Genomic DNA, 24,452 nt, shown 5'->3' on the forward strand with positions numbered 1-24,452 from the left:
GCGGGCGAGCAAAATCAAACGCTCGAAAGTGGAAAAAGGTTTCTGGCCTACTTTTCAGCTTGTAACCAGGGTCACAGACTGCTAAATGAAGTTCTGCACTGTAAGTGGGGGGGGGAACCCACAAAAGTAGAAAATAACACATGGAAAAAAGACAAAGAATCGACAAATGCTGGACTAGGCAGAAGTTGGGACCAGCATGGCACAGAAGCACAGAGCTGGCTCTTACCTCACCCTCCACTCTGCTTATCCCACATAAGTGACATATTGGGACTGCAGTCTCTCCCGTTTTATCTCTAAACAAGGAATACAACCTCTGGCTCTAGAACAAGCAGGCATGCTGGTAGCTGTAATATTTGACTTTAAATAACCACTTTCTAGACTGCTTTACTTATATTTGTTGATTTTCCTCCAAGGTGAGGTAGGCCACCAGAACAGTAATCTGTGTTCCTCAGAGGGCAAGACAGCTGCCATGGGAGGTGGAGAGAGTGAGGAACTTACTTGCCACAAGCACCACACCCTCTGATGAGGAGAGTCTGCTACCATAGAACAAAACAATGAGAGAAAGGATTTCTCACTGTTTCCCTCTTTGCTAAGTCCATATTCTGTCAGTTTGTACTTACTTGAGTTGATGAAACAAAAGACATATCACATGTATTATGAAGGTAACTGTGGTTTCTGGAGGAATTAATGTTGTGCCAACACCACTCCTACCTGAAAAGGTAAAAAGGACTAGCAGCAAACTAATACCATCATAAATAACACTCTCTGCTCACAGACAGTGAGCCAAAAGAACACACTCTGGACTGAATATTGACTGAATATTTCTTGTGAGAGTAAGGCTTCCAGCATGTACAGGTATAACAGTACCAAAATGACCATGATAAAAAGAAAGGAAAGGACTTTTCTGAACCTATGTATAAGCAAATTACACAGACACATCCAACAAAATAGATTTTTCTTTATTCTTGTAATTGAGTGCTCACAATATTTCCTTTTTTTTTGTACAAAAGTGGATGCAACTGTAACATAAAAAGCTCAAGAGCTACACAGAATGTAGTATGATTATATCTCCTGTAGCAGCTTCTTTCCTAATCCTCTTCCAAATCCCTTACATACAAAGATAAATTCTTGCAATCCTGACATTAGGATTATTCTTGAAGTAAAACATAAGCTGTAATCTTTCAGAAGCTGCCTGCTGCTCAGAATTAGGGCTGAGTGTCTGAGCATATCCATATTGCAGGGACCCACTGAGGCTCGTCCTGTGCACGATGTACTGCAGACAGCAGCTGTGCAGATGCTTCTTGTAAATTGTCATTCACAATCACTTGATCAAAGAACTGACCAAACTGAACTTCCATTTTCTTAGCTGATTCTTCCATCTCCTGTAAATCTTCTTCCTGTGAGACAGAGTAAGTCTATAAAACTTAAAAAATTTGTGTAGAGAACCGTACCTGCACAGCATCTCCAGAGCACCTTGGCTCACATAAACAAGAGGTGAATAGATAGTGCCAGTCTACTTTATTTCATTTACAGTTTGCTAATGTAAAGCACCTCTGCTACAGTCAGTTCCAAGTCTCCAAAACAGGGCTGACTGCCACACCTTTCCCAAGGAAGTACCTTGTGTATGGTATGCTCCATTTGCCCCAAAAAGGTTATTCTAATGATGAGTGCTGGCAGAGAATGTTAGGGACTGGAAGGCAAATCCACTAATTCTTGTGTTCTGATCCAGATTTTATTTCTCCAGTGATTATGTTTCTTTCTGTTGAGGCCATTATGATTCATTTCCATACAGTTATGGATTGTGGTCTTCAAAACATTAAGATGCTAAACTTGACTATGATTTGCACGGAAGCAATTGTGACAAAGCACTATATACACTCTAAATATAAGGTATGCATTTCCTACAAGCCAGATTTGTTTTTTATCTATAGAACTAAGTATAGAATTGATACCTATACTGCTATTAAGCATATGTGAACTAATAATACATTCTTACAAATATGTGAAAAAATAGTTTATTAAATTACTGAATGAAGTGCATTCCAGGTATTTCAGTGCAAACAGTAAATATATGTGTTGACTCAAATGTTGACACAAGGCAGTTAATTAAAATAAAAATATGCAAAATAGCTTCTCCTTTAAAGACATTTTGAAGAAAAATGCCTTAGTCCCCTAGATACAAATTACAACCCTTATGCTTCAAAGCAAATCTGGAGGGGGAAAAAGATCCCAACCAAATGAGACAAGAATAATTAGATTTCATCTTAAAGACACAATCATCTTTTTTTAAGAGTTAACACTGTAAGATAGTAGTGTGCATTGTGTTCTAAACACAGAATCTCAGATTAATAAACTCAATTCTCTTTTATTCCTAAATCTCACCTTGAACTTCATGTTCACATAATAGTCTGTAATGATCCTGGCATTTTTACGAGTCTGCCTCATGCAGCTTATGCTGGGTGGCTTGATGAATATAATGTAGGGCTTTAACTCATGAGTCCGGGCTAACTGTATGCCCTGCAAATGAAGAGTAAAATGAAGTTTAAGTATTTCAAGTGTATTCATCCCACTTTTACTCCCATTAAAAAAGCCAGTTGTTTACAACGTGCTGTTATCTCCAGACCTAGGAGGCATCTTTGTCAGGAACACCTACTTGAAAATGGTCTCACTAATAATCCCTGGACCAGATACTGTTAACCAACTGTACCATACAAGGATCATTTAACTCTGCTTGGTAACCTTATTAGGAGATGCTTTCAACATTAGTGAATGACAGAACAGAGTCATTAACAGATCTCTGCAATCAACACATTAAAGATGCATTTGAAACCTGTGCTTTTTTAACTGTTGGGGAGCTACCTTTAGAACAAGCACACCAGTATTGTTATATATTGAAAGTATCCTGCTTTCAGACATCATTGTTCTATGTAACATTCCCTTATGCTAATAAGCATTTTCAAATTTCTACAGAGCAATGGAGAGAACTAGAAGAAAAAGAAATCATAGCATGTAAAGCTGGTCAAGCCACCAGATATAAAATCAAGTATGCAACTCAGCAGTAATTCTCCTACCTCACTGCTGTTACTTGATACCGTTCCCAAAACTTGTCCTTTAAACTCAAACCCTAAAAAACTGATAGTGGCACATCTGTTCAAGTGGTAAGATTACACACCCCACCATCCAACAACTCTCTTCCACCGCTTTGCTTAAAAATGTAACAGAAGAAACCCAAGGAGATGTTTAGATCTGAAGACTAAGGTGTGACCTGATCTGCCTCTTACAGCGGTTTGAGTTTTTGAGTAGTACCCCCACAGGTCATGTAACTTAACATCTATTTTAAGCAGCACAAACCACTGCTAACCTAAGGCTCCAACACACCAACTCTGTGTAATTAGAGGGAAATATCCAAGGTTTACTGAGATATGGTGTTTCTCTTTCTATTTGGTTAGAAAAGATGTTGAAACACCATAGCCCAAACAGCTCCTAAGTACTAAATAACACAAGTAATCCAGAGAAGATTGGTGAGATTTTGCCAGACGCAGTTCTAAGTACCTTAGATATGTGCAAGCCCAGGTTTTTATTACCCTTATCTTCATCAGCAAATTCAGTGCAAAGATAGAAGGAAAAAAATGTGAATAGCATCTAAGTGAAGGAGCAGCTTACTCTTAGCTGTTACTTCTGAAGAGAAAAAGAGGCACACTGTAATGCCCTGCTTCTGCTTGATTACTTTAATAGTTGCTGCTTTTACCAGAAGGTATTCAGAGATTGGTGACAGAAGGACAGAATTCTCAACTAACAGGGCTTGGAGGAGGAGAAAATCCCATGCAACAGTCTCCCCATGAAAGAATAATCCTTACTTTAAGCAAGCATGAAAACTCATTTCTGTACCATCCAAACTGTCATGCAGCTGCTGACCTGAAAATAAATGGACTGCCTCGACATACTTGTCACTGTAGCACCACCACCACCACCCGAGACCCACGCAAAGAATAATCTTGGGTCAAAGAACCATGAGGTAGAGTGAAGAACAAGACAAAAACAACTGACAGCATTCCAATAGCTCAAGAATGTAGAGAAAATTATTTTTCCTTCCAGAAGATTCCCTTCCCCTCTACCACTCACCTGTGGTTCTAAATCTATTACACAGATCTTCCCTTCATCGAGGACTGCTCGCACTGCATCAATACTGGTACCATACAGGTACCCTTTGTACTCCCCATATTCCAGCATTCTGCAACAGGGGTGAGAAAGAAGGACAATGAAAGAGCATTTGAGACTCAAAAAGGTTCCATTTAAAGGTGAAATCTTCAAATGTAATCCAGTGATCAGGACTGAATGATCATAAAACATAGTGAACACTGATGAATAACCTTCACCTTTTGCTCTTCCCTGCTACACTGGACACAAAATCAAAACCATTACAATTCAACATCTCCAGAACATGCATTTTTTACTCATCGTGTTGTTACAAATTTTGCATTTAGAGGTTGTGATTTTAATGATGCTTGTCAACTATATACTACAAATAACTTCATAAATCCAAAGACCTCAAAGCACTTGGCTTTGAGATGAGTGTAGCTTCTGGTGCTGAGCTGGTCTGTCTTAGAGAGATTACTAATGTATAGAAAGGAGCAGATAACTTTTTAATGTTTAGCCCTTACAGTTCAGCTGCTCAGATGTCATCACTGCAGAGATCCTGCAACAGAGCTGTAGGCCAGGAACAGGTTTGACTCACTGCTCAATTTTCAAAAGCAGTTTGGTTTCCAGGAGAGTTGTGAACTCATAACTTACACATCTAATGAGCTCAAGACTAGAGATCCCACTTTCTTTTAGAAGGATTCTAAGATTAAGTGTGGAGGAACCATTTGCAACTGCACAAACACAGTCTTTGAAGCAACTGACTCAAGTAGTTTGACCCAAATTTACAGCAAAAACTTACATAGTAAGAGTGGAGGAGCCCAGACTTGGGACCTAAATACAAAACTGTGTTTTCTTGGATCATGTTAAGTAACAGAAATGTAATTCATCTCTCCTTCTCACCTGTGGCTATACACCATGTTTTCAAAAGTTTCCTTGGATACGTAGTGATATTCACGACCATTCATTTCATAACTTTTCTGAACACGAGTAGTGTCTGAAAGGAGATACACACACACACACAAAAATCAGCTGCAACTAAATTATTCTAATTTTATAAATGAAAATGAGAACTTCACAAAGGACTATAAATCAGTATTTTCCTAAACAATAACATGAGTTATTTCCATTTGTTAATCCAAAGCAAAAGCCCTGTCTACTTTAATGGCTTCCCAGTGGCAAGATCTTGAAAGTTATCAAAGCACAACTGCATTTATTGGAATGGAAGAAGTTTAATCCAAATAGCTGACTCAAACAACTGCTTTGGAACTGGTTGCACTTTTTTTTATTTACCTCTGAGGTAAAATTAATTAAAGGTCATTCAGAAAAATCCCACAAGCTTTCCCACACTTGCACCTTGCCCATATCTAGGATCTTAAGCACAAAAGAAGTCCTGAATTTTCAATTAGCTTCAGATTCATAATTTCCTGTTTTGTTATCTAATTCTCAAGAACCAACTAAGCACAGGTAGAAACAATTTCAGTTGTTACGTCAGAAATTAAGCTACATAAGTCTCATCTGAGACTAGAAGGCTAATAAGGAAAGCTGCAAAGCCTATTAAGCACCAGCTTCTGTTGCCTTCATTCTCATATCTGATCACTTAAACACTATGAACTTACAGTATCCCCCAGAAACTTTTTTTTTTTTTTTTAAGTCTAGGAAAAGTAAACATCAAGATTAAACAAAATCATGCAGATAACTTTTACCTACGCAAAACTTTCAAGGGTTTCAGGAGCTGGGACTTGAAAATACCTTTGTTTGATTTGCCAAAATGAGATAAATAATATTTTAAACTAATCCTTATGAAAGCAAACAATACTGGCTTTCAATGGAGCTGAAGAAACAGCCATAAAGCAAAGAGTGTACGAATACACAGAGGTAAGAGGGAGGTACTTGGCATTTCCTAATCATGTTTGAAGGAGGTAGTGGGGGAAAGAGGAAAAAACATGACATACGAGGTATGGCACTTCGAAACTCTCGCGGGTTACTTGTGATGAGCCTTCGCCTTAGTTCATTCACACCAACTCCTGCGGGACCTGGAGAGTTGGAAAAGCAGCTAATATTACTAACAGGGTACAAATCACTTCCCAGCAATACAGCTGTACCCAGGAGACAACTCAGCAATAGTATTTTAAAAGAAAAAAAATTATCAAATAATTTCAGACTTAGAAAGGACACTGGATTTGCCTTTACCCAGTTTGATTTATGAGGACCCTGGTACACTCTGGAACAGCAGCTTCCCCTCAGCCACTATCTAGTCTACTAGAGAGACATCAAAGTCTACTTGGGAGCCTACAGCCCATTTAATTCAGTATTTCCTATAGCAAGCATTATTAAAGGCATCTTTAACTTTCCATATGGTCCATGACTGAGATTGTTCTAGTGCGGAGTTAAATTTCAAACATTCTTCTTACTGTTTTCATATCTATGCACTTAACACTGGTTGTAGAAATGTTTCCACATAAAGTGGAAATAGTTTCTCATCTTTTTCAGTCCCAACTGAATATAAAACTGAACCACTTCCCTATTAAACTGCATTATCAACCAGCGTTCATAACTGTACAGCTTCTTCTAAGGACTTTATTATTATTATTGTTTTTAAACATTCATTATCTCAACCAAAGAAGATGATACTTACATTAAACTTTAAAATCAATAATGGGGTCAAATTACAATGATTCTTGAAACGTTGCTCTGAGAGCTACCTGCACAGTCAGCAACCACTGCAATCAGCTGCAGGAAACCTCAGCGGGTCAGACCACTGTTTCCTGACTGTTTCCTCCCCTCTGGCACAAGGCTGTGAACTTGGCCTGAGAAGGTGATTAACCCCTTACCCACAAGTATAATGAGCCTGTTCCGGTCTGTTGGGTGCCGCTGGTACCTGACCACCTCTTCATAGGGAGCTGCAAGAGAGCTGCAGCAGCTGCTGGGGCACCGAGTGTAACACGACTGCTGGTTGATCCGGGATTTCCTGCGGCATAGGCGCATACTCCTACGGAAACCAGCTGTGAGGGCAAAGACATCAGGACTGGAAAACACACCCGAGATGCAGAAAACTACTTCTGTAGCCTGGAGGGTCTCTTCCTAAGCCACAAACATAGTACTCCTTGTGAGCTTTTTGCAAGGTGAATGGCAGTGGATTTCATTGCTGCGCTTGATCTGACAGGTTGAGAGAACCTCTGAGCATTAAATGACAGCTAAAGAGTAGGCAAAAGTCACCTGAAAATTAGACCAGAATTAAAGACCACCAAAAGATCCCCAAAACAAGCTGAAGGAGAAGTTTCCGACTACATGTAGCATCCCTAGGGAACAGGCCAACTTTTTTGATAGTGTGTCTGGTTCGCTCTCGTGAAGCAAATCAGGAACATTTGCTCCAGCCTCCAGAATGTGTATTTTAAAGGTCACTAAGTTTTAGTATCAGAGATAGTTTTGTGGCCCCACTTTACCATCCAACTCTGAAAACTTCACAGAGAGGTCTGCTTTTCTAACAAGAGCCCTCATGATTATTCTCAACGGATGACAGAAAACACTATGCAAAATTAATCATGAAGTCAAATTTAAATAGCAGTGGCCAAGTCTTGGTAGAAACCTAACAGGAAGACAGATTTAAATGGAGAGAATTAGCATTATTACAAGGAAAGAGACTTCTTGAAGTTTGGAAAACAGAGTAAGCAAAATTCCATTCATTAAGTCCTTAGGTGATATAAAGAACAAAGCATTTTATTTAACCTCAGACAAGCACTTAATCTAGATTAAGTCTTAGTTATCTTACTTATCTTTAGTCACTGCATACCAATAAAGACTCGTTGACCAAATTCACCAAATTCTTCCTCTTCTAGAATAAAAAGAACAAATACTCATGAAATAAAAAGGAACAGTGAAAGCTTATAAATTAGATGGCTAAAAATTATTGCTGGTTCCAAAGGAAAGAAAGAGTTTCAGTAAACATATGGAAATACTATGCCTAATATAATTTTTAAAAAGCACAATATTCCATAGTATGAAATATTAAAATATTTCACATGACCAATGACCAATTCAAAGGGCCAATGTTTCTGTAAGAGGAAAAAAAAACAACTTAGAAAGTCCTGGTACTTTCTAAATTATACTTGAAACTCACCATTTTATTTGTTTAATTCCTAAGATAACTAGATGCCAGACAATGTTTTGAAATTGAAATTACTGAAAAAACCTCCACCTAATTTAAGCTTTTAAAGTGAAAACATAGCTTACAAGAATTCTTTAGTTAAAACAATAACCAGCAAGTCAGTTCCTCAAAATCAGAAACAAAAAATTTATAACTAACTTTCTGCCCAACAGCATGTTTGGAAAATGCAACTTGCATCTCTGTTCCAACATGTCAGCCTAATCTATTTTCTCTGAGTCTTTTTGTCCCCATCCTCATGCTGTTCCTCACGAAGGCTTTACTATTCAGGTGAGACTTCTAAAATTCTGCGTGCATTTTTAAAAAAATTAAATCTATTAAATCCACCTTATTCCATAAGGCTCAAAAATACCAATTTCCCAATAGATCAATACTCTAAAAGTTTAGAAACTATTTTAGAAAGGTGATTTGAAAACATATAACCAAGAAGAAAAAAATGGTGTCAGTGTTCAGCTTTCTCTTCAAAAAGGACTCCTAATTTCCTCCTAATCCTGCATGTAGTTATCCAAACTGTGGATTCCCTTTATTTAGGCCTTACTAAAGCAAGAATGAGATACAGAAGACATAGGCATGTCTTTAAAAGCAGTAAGTATTTCAAGAAAGGAACATTTTCTTTTGCAAACTGTGAAATGCTTTTAGCACTAGATCCTTTGACTTACAGTTCTCATAAGCATGCAAGTATGGAAACAAAATTAGATGCATATTAGTTACTCTTTCACATCTATGCACTCTTCACTACTTGTACCTCTACAGTTTTAATCCTACATTTCTATATGGACTAAAAACTTGTTTATGACTGTAGAAAAAAATTACTTGGCACAAAACTGCTCATTCAGGGCAATGTTCAGAGCACTGTTCAGCTGACATATGCCTGTATAATTTCTATCTTCAGGTCTCTTGAGCCATCATTCAAATATTTTTATGTATTTCTGCTTTATCTACACTCTGTTCTATGGTATTGAAGTGCAGTGTGGAATCCTACAGGGAACAAGCAATTCAGCTACTGGGTACTGCAAGAAGAGTGGGAGTTCCTGGTAGAGCAATAAACACAGATAAATTCTATCAGATTACTGTTTACAGGAGACAGGGAGAAAAAAGTTATGTTACCTTCTTTAAGCTCCTCTGCACATTCAGATAGAGACAGACATGAAACAATTAGTTTTGAGAAGACAGTCTATACTATGATTTTTTAAAAAATCCAACCAGCATTGTCCAATGCATTTAGGGAATGTAGAAAACAGGTACTGCAGACTTTAAATCTAAAATATGCCTCTTTGAGGGTGAATTCTTAATTCTCAAAGTATGAGAGACTTAACTGCAGCATCTATGTCAGTATTGTACTGCAAAATACATCTACATGTAGAATAGCAAATATTTGCACCTTTATTCCTCTGACTGTGTAGATGCAGCAGAGAGCTGACTCAGCACTGAGCAGTGAATAGGATTTGCTACAGTAATCCCCAAGTGCAGCTATCAGAAACATCCTAGCCTGGAAACAAAAGACTGCCCTGGAGACCTGCTGGTTCTGCCCTAAAAGCTTTGGGCATTGCTTGAGAGGTGGAAGAGAACAAACCACCTGTGATCAGAGAAGAAGATGCAAGTAGGGACCTTGTGGAGAAGAGCAAGTGTAAGGTCGAATGACGTTTTCTCCACAAGATTACCAACTATTTCAAATGAGAAGTTTAGCAGTAGAGTTCTTCTAGAGAAAAAAAGTTTTATTGTAGGAGATGTAAGTTTGCAGAACTCTGAACATGCTGTAACTAAGTAGCTCTATCCGAAATTAAAAAAAAACACATCGGTTTGATTTTATGTTTTTAAACATAAATAATTAATTTTATAAGCATTTCTCTTTCCTGTGTGCCATCCATGCACACAATCAGGAATCCAGAACAGCTTTCTTCTTTACCACGTCAGCTCTTAGAGGCACTGGGGATTCAGGCCTCCATATTACCCTGAAGTAATCCAATTATGCACTGACATCAGTGCACACAGCTTGCACGGGTATAACTGAGCAGGATTTGATAAACAGACCTGGTGCTGATGCACGAGAAGAGACACTCACGCTTGTGGCATAACAGGGCAAAACCCTTACTACTAGGGGAATCAGAAAGCAAGAGGAAGACTTAAGGCAATGGGATTTCACACAATAGCTTTTCAAGCCAGAATAGCTTCTGAAGCTAAAATACCATCTTGGTTTTTGTCACCTGCTTGTTTTTGAGACAGTTGTTTGTCTCTGGACACCCTTCTCTCAGCAGAACAATATCAAGGGATTTAGAGTTAGGTCAGAGGAACTCACCTGACTCAAATGTTTCTTCATCTTGTTTAGTAGTCCAGATAGCAAAGGTATTAAAATAAATTCAAAATTTAATTCTTTTCCTTCTAAAGAATTTCAGAATCAGAGATCAGTTTTCCAGCTCCTATCTGTCTGTCTCACATCTACTTGCCCCAGATCCATCTACTCTGAGGTGGCAAAATACAGCTCACCATACCTGAATTAACTGCCTCATCTCTTTCCACCCAGTCCTACAGGAACATATCCCTCTAGGAGAGCTCTCTGAATTACCTTGGGAGAAGGAAGAATAAGCTGTGCTGCTTTTAGTCTTCACACATAATATTCACATATGAAACCCTATTCTTGTCCAGTGCCTAAAACCCTGTTCTCCTGAGATCAGTTTCTTGACAATGAATTGTGTGGGTTCTCCAAGACTACAATAATCCGTGGCATTAAATATACAGTAGGCAAAAAACTATGGTAACCTAACAGCCACAGTCCAAAACCTGCATCAGAGGTTGGATCTCATTCAAGCAGGTATTTTTGCACTGCTCCTCTTTTCAGCACAATAATTGACTATAAGCACTGTACACCAGAACTGCAAATAGCTCATTTTAATGCACTAATACTGGGTGAGGTTTCCAAGGTATGACAAACAGAATTTACTGTCATTAAGTTCACTAGGAGAATAAGGGGTTTTGTCTGGGAAATAAAACAAGGTTTTTAACTAGCTACTTCCTTGAAGCAAATAAAATAATCTTAAGTGAATTCAGTTACCTGTTTCCACACACTTCTCGTCAATCTGCATGTCATCCTCTACAGATCAACACAGGGAAAAAAAATTCATCTGAATGAGAAAAACACTGGGGAGGAAAAACAACCTTACAGATCTTAAAAGACTGAACTCAGACATCAGAAAGAAAATACGTGAAGCTCAGATCATCTTAGATTTAGACATCTTTAAGGATTTGAACTGTTAACTCCAATTTACTGATGTTCCTTGTCTTCAGTGAACACAAGGCTCTTTTTAAATGAGTGCTCTGAAGGACATGGGGCAGGGAGGCAAACATGTCTAATTTGAATTCTCCTCTTGAAATAATGAAAGGTTTAACATGGCTGTCAGTCTGTTTATCCAGTAGATATCCGTTTATTAAGTATTACCATGAGGGAATAGAATTTTTTATCCTATAGCTTTTAGAAGTCTATCTTCCCAATATGCTACACTCAAGGAAAGCATTATGTTTGGTTGATTTTATTATTACTTTTACAAGGAAGAAAAGGAAAAGATGGATTCAGCTCCCTCTCAGTCCCCAGCCCACATCCATTCACGTCTCTGAAATGTGATCACACAACCTTGGGCAAACTCATGGGCTCAGGATGCTGCACTGTTTGTGTGTTCTGTCCCTGTGCCCCTCCAGACAGGCCCCGTGGGAGCTGTTTTGCAGTTACAGGGCAATTGTCAACCCCATTCTGCTCATAAGTATCCTTTAAAGAAATGGTCTCTCAGAGCTGCTCTGGAGAGAAAGAGGGAGAGGAAAAGAGAGAGAGGAAATGTTGCCTTTCTTTTCCCAAAGAACCCATCCAAACTGTCAGTTCCCTAACAGATAATGCATAGCTAAGGTTTCCACTTTAAGACAATGTAGGCATCTACCTTTCCAGGTGAAAAAAGGCTGAATTTCCATTATGTTAAGCACATAACACAATAAGAACTTGGGTTTCTTTTGCATGTATTTATCAAAATGCCTCATTTCTGCCAACATTTTAAAAAGCCTTTAAAGCCATGTGCTATATTGGTTCCAGGTACAGAAATACAGTGCTGTCCAGATAAGATTTCCTACCTTCTTCCACAGTGCTTACTGCTCACAGCATATCCATTGAAGCAGTTAAAATGCAATAATATTATGGTGAAAGAGAGCCTCAGCTCTAACAAACAAAGCAATCAGTGCAAGAAGAATCCTAGGGAATGAAACATACTCCCTCTGGGATTTATCACAGGAGAAAAATTTTGTACTTCCATAAAGAACCATAGAAGAAAATGGGGAGAGACAAAACAGGAAGAACATTTTTTGTCTGGGAGTAATTACATGTTTACAGAAAGTTATAGTTGGCAGATATTTCTGGATTGTTACTGTGAATAAACTAAAGGGCAGCATAGCTTATCTTAGGTCACAAGAAAAGAAGTTTCAACTTTCTCTCAATAGCTTTGATGACAAAGAAACATTCTAAACATTGCATGGCGCTTTTCAGTGCAGAACTGGAAAGCCAGGATGCTACAATTGTCACCTCAAGACTTATTTACACCCACTTATCCTAGAGAGAACTGGCTCTCCTGGTGAGCTCCTAAATCCTACAGACATCAGACAAAGTTGAATTCACAGCTTCTCTCACAGTCAGATCCCAAGTACACTGGAGACAACCACCTCCACTGCCAGTATTCCAGGTACAATTATCATCAGGTATTTGTTTTTCTGGAGACAGTTAACACACTTCTGGGGTTAAAATATGGCTCCAGAAACAATGTCTTTGGATCAAACTGAATTGTATGAGCTTCTATTTTAGTATCCCTGAAACAAAGACAAGATCTTTCTTTCCTACTGTACCATTCAAGTAACTTTTCACTCACACATTGATGATTTGAGACAGAGATGGGGCTGGAAGGGCTGAGACCACCAGAATTCTCGCTGCTTCCTACATAAAAATAAATTTATCACAGTTAAAGAAAGAAAACAGACCACAAGCACTCTATGCTTTAGCCAGATTCACTGCTTACACATAAGATCAATCAGTATTGAACTGAGGGAGGACAAGAAGATTGAAACATTATCAAAGTTATAGCTCACTGCAGAGTCCTGAAAGAAAGCAACATGCTATCAGAACTATTGAAAGGTGATTCCCAAATCAGCAGCCCAGAAGTATTTAGAGTTTATATGAAAGGACAGGAATATAAGCCATACTGTGGTACACACACCTGGAAGCAGAAGAATGTGCTACTGCTAGGAGCAGTAGTACTACTGCCTCTGTTACTACACAGAGCCTCCTGCTTGCAGCCTGAATCAAACCCAGTTTGATTTCAACTTTCACTATACAGACCACAGGCAGGTTTATTATAGTACAAAGTGGAGCTTCTCATCTACAATTACATAGCCTTATGTCATCCTGGGGGTGACACAGCCAGGACATGTGGTTACAGGATCGAATTGAGAAGTGTGCTACAGCAGTTTAGGAACTCTGATTCTGAAAGTGTGTAGAGTAAAAATAATGGGCTATTTATGCAGAAAATAACAGCCAAGAGACCCTTGTTCTTCCTTGAGCATTTTAGGTTTTTTTCCTCTATCCTTTCTTTTAGTCTGGTCTTCTTGGTTGTGACTAAGGCTGAAGAGGTCACTCATGCCTCACAGGAAATCTTTAAAAAAATACTATACTTTTAATACTCCACTCTTCCCTCTGCCTTTTTTTTTTTAAATCATAGATGATGGTCCTTAATAGTCCCTGCATTTCCACAAATCTTTCAGCTGCTACACTCTGCTAGATGACTTAGCAACTAGCACAGAGACTAGACAAGTGCTGCCAGCTTCTTAGATGGCAATTTAAGATGATGCAGATGCTTTCAAAAGCTTGTTCTCACATAGGTGCTCTTAAGGGAAGGAGAGCAAGAAGCTGGAGAACAGAGAGAGGAAAGTTGTTTGCCAGATGTCTCTCTGAATCATACTGCTATAAAACATGGGAAAATTTTAAATTAAAAAAGTCTGAATAACTGGCTAATTTTTGAACTAGAAATCAGGAAAACTGAATTCTTTACCTTTTCAGAAGATGATTTGAGGGTATGAGTCCAGCACAGGCACTGAGATCTGAAACTTTCCTGGCCTGCCACCAGAGAGCATCATTCTGATCCACAATCTGGAGTATTTCACCCTTCTTAAAAGGCAAACCTGCATCAGCACATGGTATGGCAGGATCTTGCAAGGGCCAGTAATCTGCCATTGCTCGCACATAAAGCTGGTAAACAAAATATACAAGAGTAAGTGGAAGACAGGTTTAGAACAGATGCAACATGAGCTTTACAATCACAAGAGTCAGATTTTGCTGCAACTTAAAGTCAATTAAGGACGAAGCAAAGTTTTAAAATGATCAAGCCCCAAACTCTATCTGTTAATTAAGGGAAGAAAAAACAATTCATCTCGTACATTATGAAAATAATTGACCCTCAACCTGTAGATCACTCTGAAAATGTCCTCATTACACAACTACATTTCCACTTACTGTCTTTACTGGTTCAGCAACAACATAGTGATGTCAGCTGAGAGGTGGCCATAAAGCAAGGTAACACCCTAAGGATTGCAATAAACTTCTAGGCAACATCATTTCTTTGTATCACACAATTAGGCATTATTGCAGTAACTGTTTGCAGTAACAATCTGGAAAAAGAAAAAGAATGTTTCTTACTGTTGTTTGGTTGCTGACAGGCCGATCAGAAACTGGAATTAATTTGAACATAATAGTCCCCTGAGACAGGGCCTAAGTGATTAGAAAAGGATTAAAATATGGTAGGTATTCAACATAAATAATTAAACACTGGCAGCACAAGCTTAACACAACATGGCTTTGAGGTTACTATAATGTCTGTATTACAGATAGAATTTAGGTAGAGTCAATGTGTCAATACTATGTTTTTTCCAAAAGGAAACTCAAGAATAAAACCTCAAAGTTTTGCCAAATCTTTTTAATTAAATGTTTCATTATAAGTATATATAATCTCAGCATTAACTCATACCAAATCTTTCTACTGAAATCTTGTTTAAATTAGCAGCAGGGTCTGGTTAGACAAGTGATGTAAAGGGGGGAGGGAAAATATTTAATAATTAATCATTCCAACAGAGTTTGTAGTTCTTATACATAGAAATAGTACAACCAGGGCAATAATACATAGACTTGATATGATTACATATAGAAATACCTCACTGACTGGCACTTCATACTTTGCAGTGAAGAACCCTGAAAAGTTATGGGTAAAATGACAAATAACAGGGACATCTCAACAGATTTCTTCATGAGAATTTTGACACCAGTAATTACACTGCCCTTTTTTTGCAAAGTAAGGTATGAGCTTACAAGCTCATTCGCTCTGCTTTAGTGCATTTTGTAACATGGACTCTTATTAGAGCAGCACCTTTCCTCTACTTTCTTGTGGAATGTTAACTGAGTGGCCCTTCCAGAAAAAAATTATGAATCAGTAAAGTCTGAACAAATTAGTATTTTTCCCAGAAGCTGCAGGTGGAACAGTCACAATTAAGTTGATTTCTGTCCAGAACAGGAGTTAGATTTAATTCTGGTTTCATATATTCTGATTTCATTAACAGTTGTGAACTTCATCCACAGTAAGGAAACAATCTAAATTTTCTGTTAAAGATTTCAGACTTTCTCCTGTAAGAGAGTGTGCAAAATAGAGAGCATACAGATGATCTTAAGGTACAAAGTAGAAAAAATATTTTAAAAATGTTAAATACCAGAATATTAATAACTTGCTCAGGCTCAAGTCCCTCAACAGGAACTCCATTTACTTCCACCAGTTTGTCTCCAGCATACAGCAACCCTACAGTGAGAGCAAACATGAAAACAGCAGCAGTTTAATCACAGCACGGATTATCTTGGGTAGGCAAGGCAGGGTCACACAGATATACCACAGCTTTGAAAGTCAGCATCAAAAGTTTCCATATAGCAGGTATGCAGGAAGGCATTTTGGATTTAGGCTGCACTGCCCCTGGAGGGGACTGCAGACTTCTGTGGGTCACAAAAAGCTTGTGTATGCTTCAGTTTTCTTATTTCCTCCCACCTCCCCCATACAAAATCTTTACATTCTACTGATGATTTGCCTTAAAAATAGCATAAACATTTTAATATAGCTCCATTTCCCAAAGTAACCTCTGAACCTATGCTAGCTTAACCCATTATATCAGTAGACCATGAGACTTGGAACCAGACCCTCAAAAACTCCAGGTGCAGTGGGAGACCTTGGGACTCCTCTCTGTCCTTTACATTAAAATCTTCACAACATTGTTTTTGTTTCTGTTTTTCTTTAACTCAGTTAAAACATTAGTCAAACTCAGAACTTAATCAGCTGTTTTAAACAAGCCGGGTTTTCTGCTCTATACAAAGTCCAGAAAATACTAAAAAGAACGATTTTATAACGATTACAGTTGAATTTTACTTCAGATGTCTTACATTTTAGTTACATTACATTTCCTAAGGGACATGGAACACATTCAATTCTAGGATGACAAAGTAGTAACATTTCCAAGGAAACTCCTTGGAAGATTGCTTAGCAACTAATGCTGTCAAAATGTTCAGTGGACTAGTGCCAAAAAGTATTACTACATATTCCTTAAAGCCCATTATCTTACAGAATCACAAATGACTGATGTTTTCCATTTGTCCATTAGGGAACGAGCTGCTGGCATTCATACCACATTGCAGTTTGGGATACCCAGGTATTGGTGCCAAGAAAAATTATTGAAAACTGGATTTGTATCTCAACTCAGTCTCCAACAAGCACATTCATCTGAAAACTAATGAAGCCGGAATCAAAGTCACTGCAGCGTATCACTGTTTACAGAGCTGTCCAACATACACACCTTCTTGCTCTATAATGGAACAGTAATTGTAGAAGCTAAGCTGTTATCTTACTTCAAATATCTTATTTTTTAAGTTCAGTTTTATGTATCACTTTATTTCAAGTTCCACGTACCACTCCTGTCTGCCAGGCCACCATGGATCACACGGGCAACCGTGATGTCCCCTGTTATCTCGTGGCGTTTAATGGTGGCACCCTGGGAAAAGGAACAAAGAAAAAGCACACTGGTCACTGAAGGACCCCAGTAAGTTTCCTTCCCTATCACAAGTCTGATCTTCACAGTGACAAAAAGGCACTGAAAGACACAGCTTTTTTACCACAACATGGATATAGTGATAATGTATTAGTACTAAGTCCTCAACTTCCATCACACTAAAATAACCACATTGACAGGTAAGATTCTTACAGACAATCTCAATACTACAGCTATCTTTTCCTAAAACAGATTAACTAAGCTATACAATGTTTGCTGCTTATGAGCACAAATGATTTCTAAAGAACTTTCAGAGTCTCTCCTCCATTTCTATTTTGGCCAAGGGAATAGCTCTAAATTCAGTTTGGTTTTTATCTCACGTAGTGAAAATGCATCTGCCAAATGTTCAAACCCCAAGCAGACAAGGCACTGGACATCTCCAGCTGTACCTGCACTGTGCAGGACTAGATGGGCTCCTAAGGCCCTTTCCAACCTCAACAATCCTTGTGATTCTGTAAAAATTGGACAAGAATGCTCACAATCCCTGTGATGTTCCTGGAAAGAAACCAATATGCATCTGATGCATTATCACTGCTTGTCTAAGTTAAGATAATTTGACAGATACCAGAAAGCTCCCTCACCAGAGGCTGGTTGTTCTTCACTAAGCAGACAATCCTCATAGCTTCTTCATTTTCAGGTATGTTGTCTGGCAGTGGTGGAAGGGTTGGTTCAAAATCTTTCTGGGCCACAGTATCATGAGCAGACAGCAAAGCCTGTTACAAACAAAACCTAGCAAATCAACCAACCCACAAGCAAAGATCATACAACAGCAGAGCTTTAAACAGTGACTGGTCAGAAAACAAAAATCAGTGAATAAGTTCCTATGTGAACACAGATCCCTTGCACACATTGATATTTTCTTGTTTCCACTTGAAAAATTAAACCATGAAATAAAGTTTTAAGAAAAGTTGCTCTCCATGCTTCTTCTGGAAAACTTAAAAAAGATAAAACATTTCTGTTTGGAGCTCTAGGGTAAAGAACGCAGGTTTTGCAATTTCAAGGAAAATCTGGTTATATTTGTTTGCATCAACTGGCCATAATTTAAAACTTTGCAAGGAACATCTTTCAAACATAGCCCTTAAATAAAACACAGCCCACTGCAGGTACTTCAGATACACAGTCCACATTTGATTTCACAACCAGGTTAGTTTGTGATTTATTAACTACGTCTCTTCTGGCTCCTTTGCCAGCTCTTGTGAACAGCTGCCCATCCATTTCCATTCCAAATGCAGGCAGGTCTGTGAGCAAACTTTTCCTTTCCTTATGCAGGACTTGCCTTGAAGTGTGGAGCCCGCAGGAGTCGTCTCAGCTCTTTGATCTCTCCAGACTGGGGGGCTTCGCGCAGTAACTCTACCACCTGATAAACGTAAGAGAGAAAGTCTGGAGACGGATTCTGGAGGACAATTAGCTTAGAAAGCTCTACACTGAAATTAGAGGAATATGATATGGAGACAGTGTTAAGCCCCCCACACTCTATGACTCAGAGGATGTCCATATGGCTTGGTCTAGAACCGGACAATATGACCACAGCTGCGCAACATTCAGCCAGGCTTAATTTAGTTCAGGCGCAGTGCCACGTGCTCTAAATTAGTTTTTGCTCCTATCCCTCAACCAATTCCATCACTAGTCTCAATTTCTCTACTTAGTGGGAGAGTCAACTCTCCCACTAATTAAAAGATTAAGAACCTATCAGCTATTATGATTAGAAAAATCTAAAAAGCTTTTCAAAGGCCTCATGTCAGACTGCTTGATTGTAGCCCTAATTCTGAACCACACAGTTACATGGAAAGAAAAATACCTGGTCAGTGGCTAAAACAAATACTGTGTGTTCATTAAACTGGCCAGGACTCGTGTAGTCCAGTGAGCACAGTTGTACCCATTTCTCCTGCCCCCTCTCTTAACACAGTAAGGGTTGTCAAGTAATTTTAAAAATGTACAAAGAGAGAATCTTATAACTTTGTATAGTGAGACATCACCTGAGACACAAAATAAATACCAGAACACTTACCTGCAGCTAAGTTGATTAATTTGGTATGAGTAAGTAAAGCAATAAACTCTGTATACACAGTCTCACCTCACGATTCAATGCACGTGCCTGCAGTGTGACAGGAACTGGTCTTTTTCCAAGATAGTGCTGGAGGCATTCATAAATCTGTTGCAGGCCATGACAGACAAGACAATGCAATGACAACATTGATCTGTTCACACGATTATATAGATACATACACAACACACAGTGGACAACATTGTATTTCTAGAAATTTCTCAGTCCAACTAGAGCCAAAGAGCTTGCAATCTAAATCCTTAATGTCTAATGCATCTGAAATTGAGTCTAGAATTCACTGCCTTTCCATATTATCAGCTAGCCAGCCAGTTATACTGTAGTTTTGAATTTGCCAATAAGAAAAGGTGATTACACACATCAATAGCCTGATAGTGTCAATTCTCTGTTTCAGTGTGTTTCCTTCTTCTAGTTGCAGGCATAATTAACAAAGTAAATTTAACTTAAAACAAATTGCTGTATTTAAAATGCCTTTATGGGCATTCTTATCCACTACAAGTTTTTCTTGTTTAAAATGTAAAGATTTTAAAAATCCTTGTTAGACAAAAAGTAGAATTGGTACAGAATTTGTTTCAGAGGTACAGTTCTGCTCAGGATAGAAACATCGGTCAAAACTCTGTTCAAAACATAAAAAAACCTGCATATCAGATCAGTGAGATGCAAAATAGAAGAAACAATTTCACAACCCAAAAAGTGGGATTAATAGCCATATAGAGATTTAAGAATAGAAAAGAGAGCTGATCAACACTGTGTTCAGCCTATGTCTCTGTCCCTTGGCCTTAGTACAGACATGTAAAGTAGAAGAGTTTAAATGTCCAAGACATTTCCTTTAGAGCAGAAGGGTTTTGGCCACCTTGACTGCTGATGTTAGGACTGACTTTGGGACTATCAACACTCAGTGTAAATAAGCATTTATTGTCCTGATATGGCAAAATAAAGTAGCTATTCCCTAAGGCTTGCTCTCTAGGTAACCTTTGCTTTCACAGCTCCATATTACTTTACCTTTAAAAGTGCTTGCAGCCAGCGAGATCTGAGCAGGTCATACAACATGCCAACACCATTGACATCTCTCTTACAGAGCAAACTGAGTTCTTGCAGCACTAGAGTCAGAACATGAGATACACCTGAGCCCAAGAAACAGAAAAGCGCAAGACACTTCAGTACAAAGAGAAGACCAACCAAAGCCAAACAGTGACCCAGGCCTTCAAAAAGCACCTTTCCTTAATTTATACCTCCAAAATGCACAAACATTTTCTCTCTGCTTTGCTTTTTCCCTGCAATCAACTCTGTTGCATAAGAGTTATTTTACTGTGTTATTAACCAGCAGGGTTAGGTCAATACTAACAAGTTACAACTGACCTGTGTGAAAAACACACAGGGAATCTCACATGTATCAGTCTGGGTTCAAGCTCGTACCTCCTACTGAGAAGAGGTAAAACAACAAAAAACTCTTGACTTTATAAGCCATAAACAAATGCCAGATATTCTATTCTGATGTTCTCTTAAGTTAACTGCATACCACCATTAAACACCAAGAATCATTCCAATTATTAAGTAGTAATGCTTCAGTCACATTCATCTCTCTCATGACTCAATGGAAGAAGAGTTACAGAGACCAAGGAATAAAACTTTTTTCAAAGAGAAAGAAGACTGGTAAAGAGATGCAAAAGTTATGAGTACCATTATCTTTACTGCAGACTGTTGGCACCTCCATCTTCTCCTTTATTCAAGGAGATTCCACCCTCTTTGAATATGGCATTCACGCCACGTAGGTTTCACAAAGAGAGATGCTGAACTAGGGAAAAGAGCACACAACTCAGAATACTGTCAGGTATTTAGGATTGACAAGAAAGCAGAATTTCAAACAAGGGGAGGCAATCATTGATATTTAAAGTGCACAACAAGTAAGAATAAATTAAATACATGAGTCCCACCTGTAAGTTCAGCAGTGTTCACAATGCAGACAGACAAACCTCAACTGCTATATGGCATTTTCTTTCCTCTATGGAATTGTCATTTGCTTGCTTCATTAAGTCACCTAAGTAGCAAGCTTTTTGGTACATCTTGTGTTCTCTAGCTTTTTAAGTGCACTACCATGGAAAGTGTCAATTTTTTCCAAATACTTAAATCTTGTTTTATATCAATATAGATTAGAAAATCATCATATTGAAGAACATATTACATTTAATTCCTCTTGTTATTGACACAACATTAAAACTGAAGGAATATGGAGATTCTACTGAATTTTCATTGAGCAAAGACATGATTTTGAAAAAAGGGATCCCTGCCTCTGTCACTGTTGGAGTTTAAGGTCTTTGAAGGATTTGTTCCATAAAGATTTCATTATTTTTCTCTATTTCCTCATGGTGAATTCAAACTCAAAAGTGCAAAACCAAATTAAAAAAATCACACTCCTTACCTTACTGGTATCAACATCTCTCTCAGGCAATTTACAATCAGTTGCTATTTTGAGAGATGAAATCAAAGATTTTATTTGCTGATCTAAAAAAAGTTTACTGTTTTCTTTCATTATAAAACACAGCATGAAACTACCTTTTTTTTTCTTTAAATTTTAAAATCAGCATTTTTAAGTAATGTGGGAAGCCAACACTTAGTAATTAATCTGTATCCATGTTGCATGACCTTTTCACACATAAAATATAAGCCTCCTAAAATTTTCTTCCAAATTCCTTCCCTCCCTTAAAATTCTGTGACAAATTATCACTAACCTATAATGTTCCCTTAGACTAAAAATGGAAGAAGTTCTGCAATCTGCTGTTCATAGGAAACAATGCAGTCCAGGATTGCTATGGAAAATTCTCCGAACTCTTCTTCTGAAACAAGTATGGCAATTCCCCAGGGAACAGCACACGGTGCATTTATACCTCAGAGCATCCAGAAACTTCATTACATCCTAGCTGACCTAACTTCAAATCACACTAGATACAAATTTAGTGTCATGATTACCAGTATTTTTAAGATTACTCTTAAAGAGTTAAACGTTTCAACTGGCCACGCAAGAGATGACTCAGACTACAAGTTAAAACAACTGTAACATGAGACACCTGAGCACTTCAGCCAATAGTGAACCACAGTGTGACACAGTGAAAGCTTTATCAAATTCTGTTAAATATACAGTAGTTTATCTCCTGGACTAGTAGAGTAAAAAGGCAGCCATTTTCCTCTAGATTGCTCTGTGGACAGAAAACAGCAAAGGTACAAGCAGGAAAAGTATTATCTTGATCTGCTTACAAAAGCAGAAGGCATTACTGTCACTTTTACTGCACGCAATACTTATTTTTAGAACATGCTTCCTCTCTCTCCCGTTAAATCATAGAACTGTTTTCAAAAGGCAGTGGAAATTAAGGGAGGGAAAAATCAGTAGTCAAACATTTTATTACTGAGTCTGGGCAATTCATTTCAAGATACTGCTACAGGATACTCAGTGATATATCTTATTGAAATTCTAATCCAAAGACTGCTTTTAAAATCATGATTACTTCTTTCAAAGACTCACAAAAATACTGTTTCATCCTCCCCCAATACAACTGAGGTTTGAGCTGCAATGATTTAATATTTTTCAATGGTCTGAGTTCTTTTCCTTTAAGAGTTTGCCTTCCCCTTTGTTAAGCTTAGTTGATCTGCCTAATGATGGATTTAACAAAGCAGGCCATATAAATCTAGTCATGAAAACCTGTTTCTTAATTGGAGACACGGCAATCAGAGACAAACAACAACATTTCTGGAGATGCTAAAATACTAACAGTATCGTTTCCCCTTTAAAAACTCAAGGAATTAATTTTTTTCCCCATAGAGCATTACAGCTTCTGGTAAACTTGAGTGTCTTTAGAAGTTTTAGACACAGTTTGTCTTGAAAGTTGACCTCAGATTTCCCAGAAAAACTGGGAAAGCTACAGAATGGTGACTGCTTGCCTTGTTGGGTGAAACCCTTGGGCATAGCTATCGGAGAGCTGCCAGGGATAATAGTGAACTTTTGCTGTCATCTTAAACTACAGAGTTTATGCTCTCACTAGCAGAAGCAGCATTCAAAAATCAAAATCCATCAAGTTCTTAATAACACAGCTCACCTCAGTTATATATTAATAACTGTTTCATATTTTCACACAACAAAAGCAAAACAGCTTCCAACTGTGAAGCCTGGTTTCACAAGCTGTCAGTAGCAGCAGATGATGAAAAAGTCATTACCAGAAGAGAGGAAGAATAATATCTGCCTTCTGTGCCCTAGAAAGAGACCTACTAGATTGCTTGCTTAAGGACAAAGGTCAGAGTTCAAACAAACTTACAATTACTACTGTGTCTTTATTTCCCAAGACTTTTATCTAGGCAGACTCTAAGGCCAGAGCTCAGGGTCTCCTCGTCCAGGGATCTAAATAAATTAGATGGAAATTCTTGCTAAAAGGCTTACCTGACTAATCTCCCAGCCAGTGTAAGGTCCTTCCCCTTCACACATATTGCAAGCACTTACAGATGCTCATTAATAGAAGACATTTCTTTTTGCCTGTTATTAGGGACAGAACTGGATATCCATGCTGAGTGTACCAGAACCTAGAGTCAAAATGAGCCAGTCACCTCATGTCTACAAACATCAGTTATCCCAGTTTTGGGCTACAGGGCTTCCTTCAGCAGTAGAATATGAAATTCCTTGACCCTATTTGTCAGACAGACCAGAAGCTCTTATTGATACAGGGCTAGAGCTGCAAGGGGGCCCAAGCCCTCCTTTTAATACAGTTCTCAGAATTATCTTTAAATGGACAATTTGCATGCTGTGAAGCCTCTAAAGGGGACACCACCGGGGAACCTGACACCCAGAACATCACCCACCACTCTTATGAACTTTTTTGGTTAATGTGCTTCACAAGGTTACTGAGCACTTTTAACAAGGAAAATTACTCATATCTTTAAATTTGCCAAAAT

At 38.3% G+C, this 24,452-nt stretch overlaps 1 protein-coding gene across 1 annotated transcript; it reads right to left on the reverse strand.

Moving 5' to 3' along the window:
• Nucleotides 1-940: 940 nt before the first annotated feature.
• MPP4 (membrane palmitoylated protein 4) lies at nucleotides 941-21,953 on the reverse strand. Its single transcript, XM_027636466.1, is given in 23 exon segments — nucleotides 941-1,397; nucleotides 2,383-2,517; nucleotides 4,123-4,231; nucleotides 5,041-5,134; nucleotides 6,093-6,173; nucleotides 6,972-7,142; nucleotides 7,931-7,972; nucleotides 9,410-9,424; nucleotides 10,599-10,619; nucleotides 11,352-11,390; nucleotides 12,413-12,430; nucleotides 13,198-13,262; nucleotides 14,374-14,570; nucleotides 15,018-15,089; nucleotides 16,079-16,164; nucleotides 17,317-17,398; nucleotides 18,037-18,168; nucleotides 18,732-18,812; nucleotides 19,530-19,607; nucleotides 20,520-20,641; nucleotides 21,198-21,272; nucleotides 21,275-21,341; nucleotides 21,942-21,953. Coding segments are annotated over 23 exon segments (1,986 nt in total). The 3' UTR covers nucleotides 941-1,205.
• Between the last annotated feature and the right edge of the window lie 2,499 nt (nucleotides 21,954-24,452).

This window comes from Corapipo altera, unplaced genomic scaffold, assembly GCF_003945725.1.
Source record: "Corapipo altera isolate COAL_440 unplaced genomic scaffold, ASM394572v1 45, whole genome shotgun sequence".
NCBI lineage: Eukaryota > Metazoa > Chordata > Aves > Passeriformes > Pipridae > Corapipo > Corapipo altera.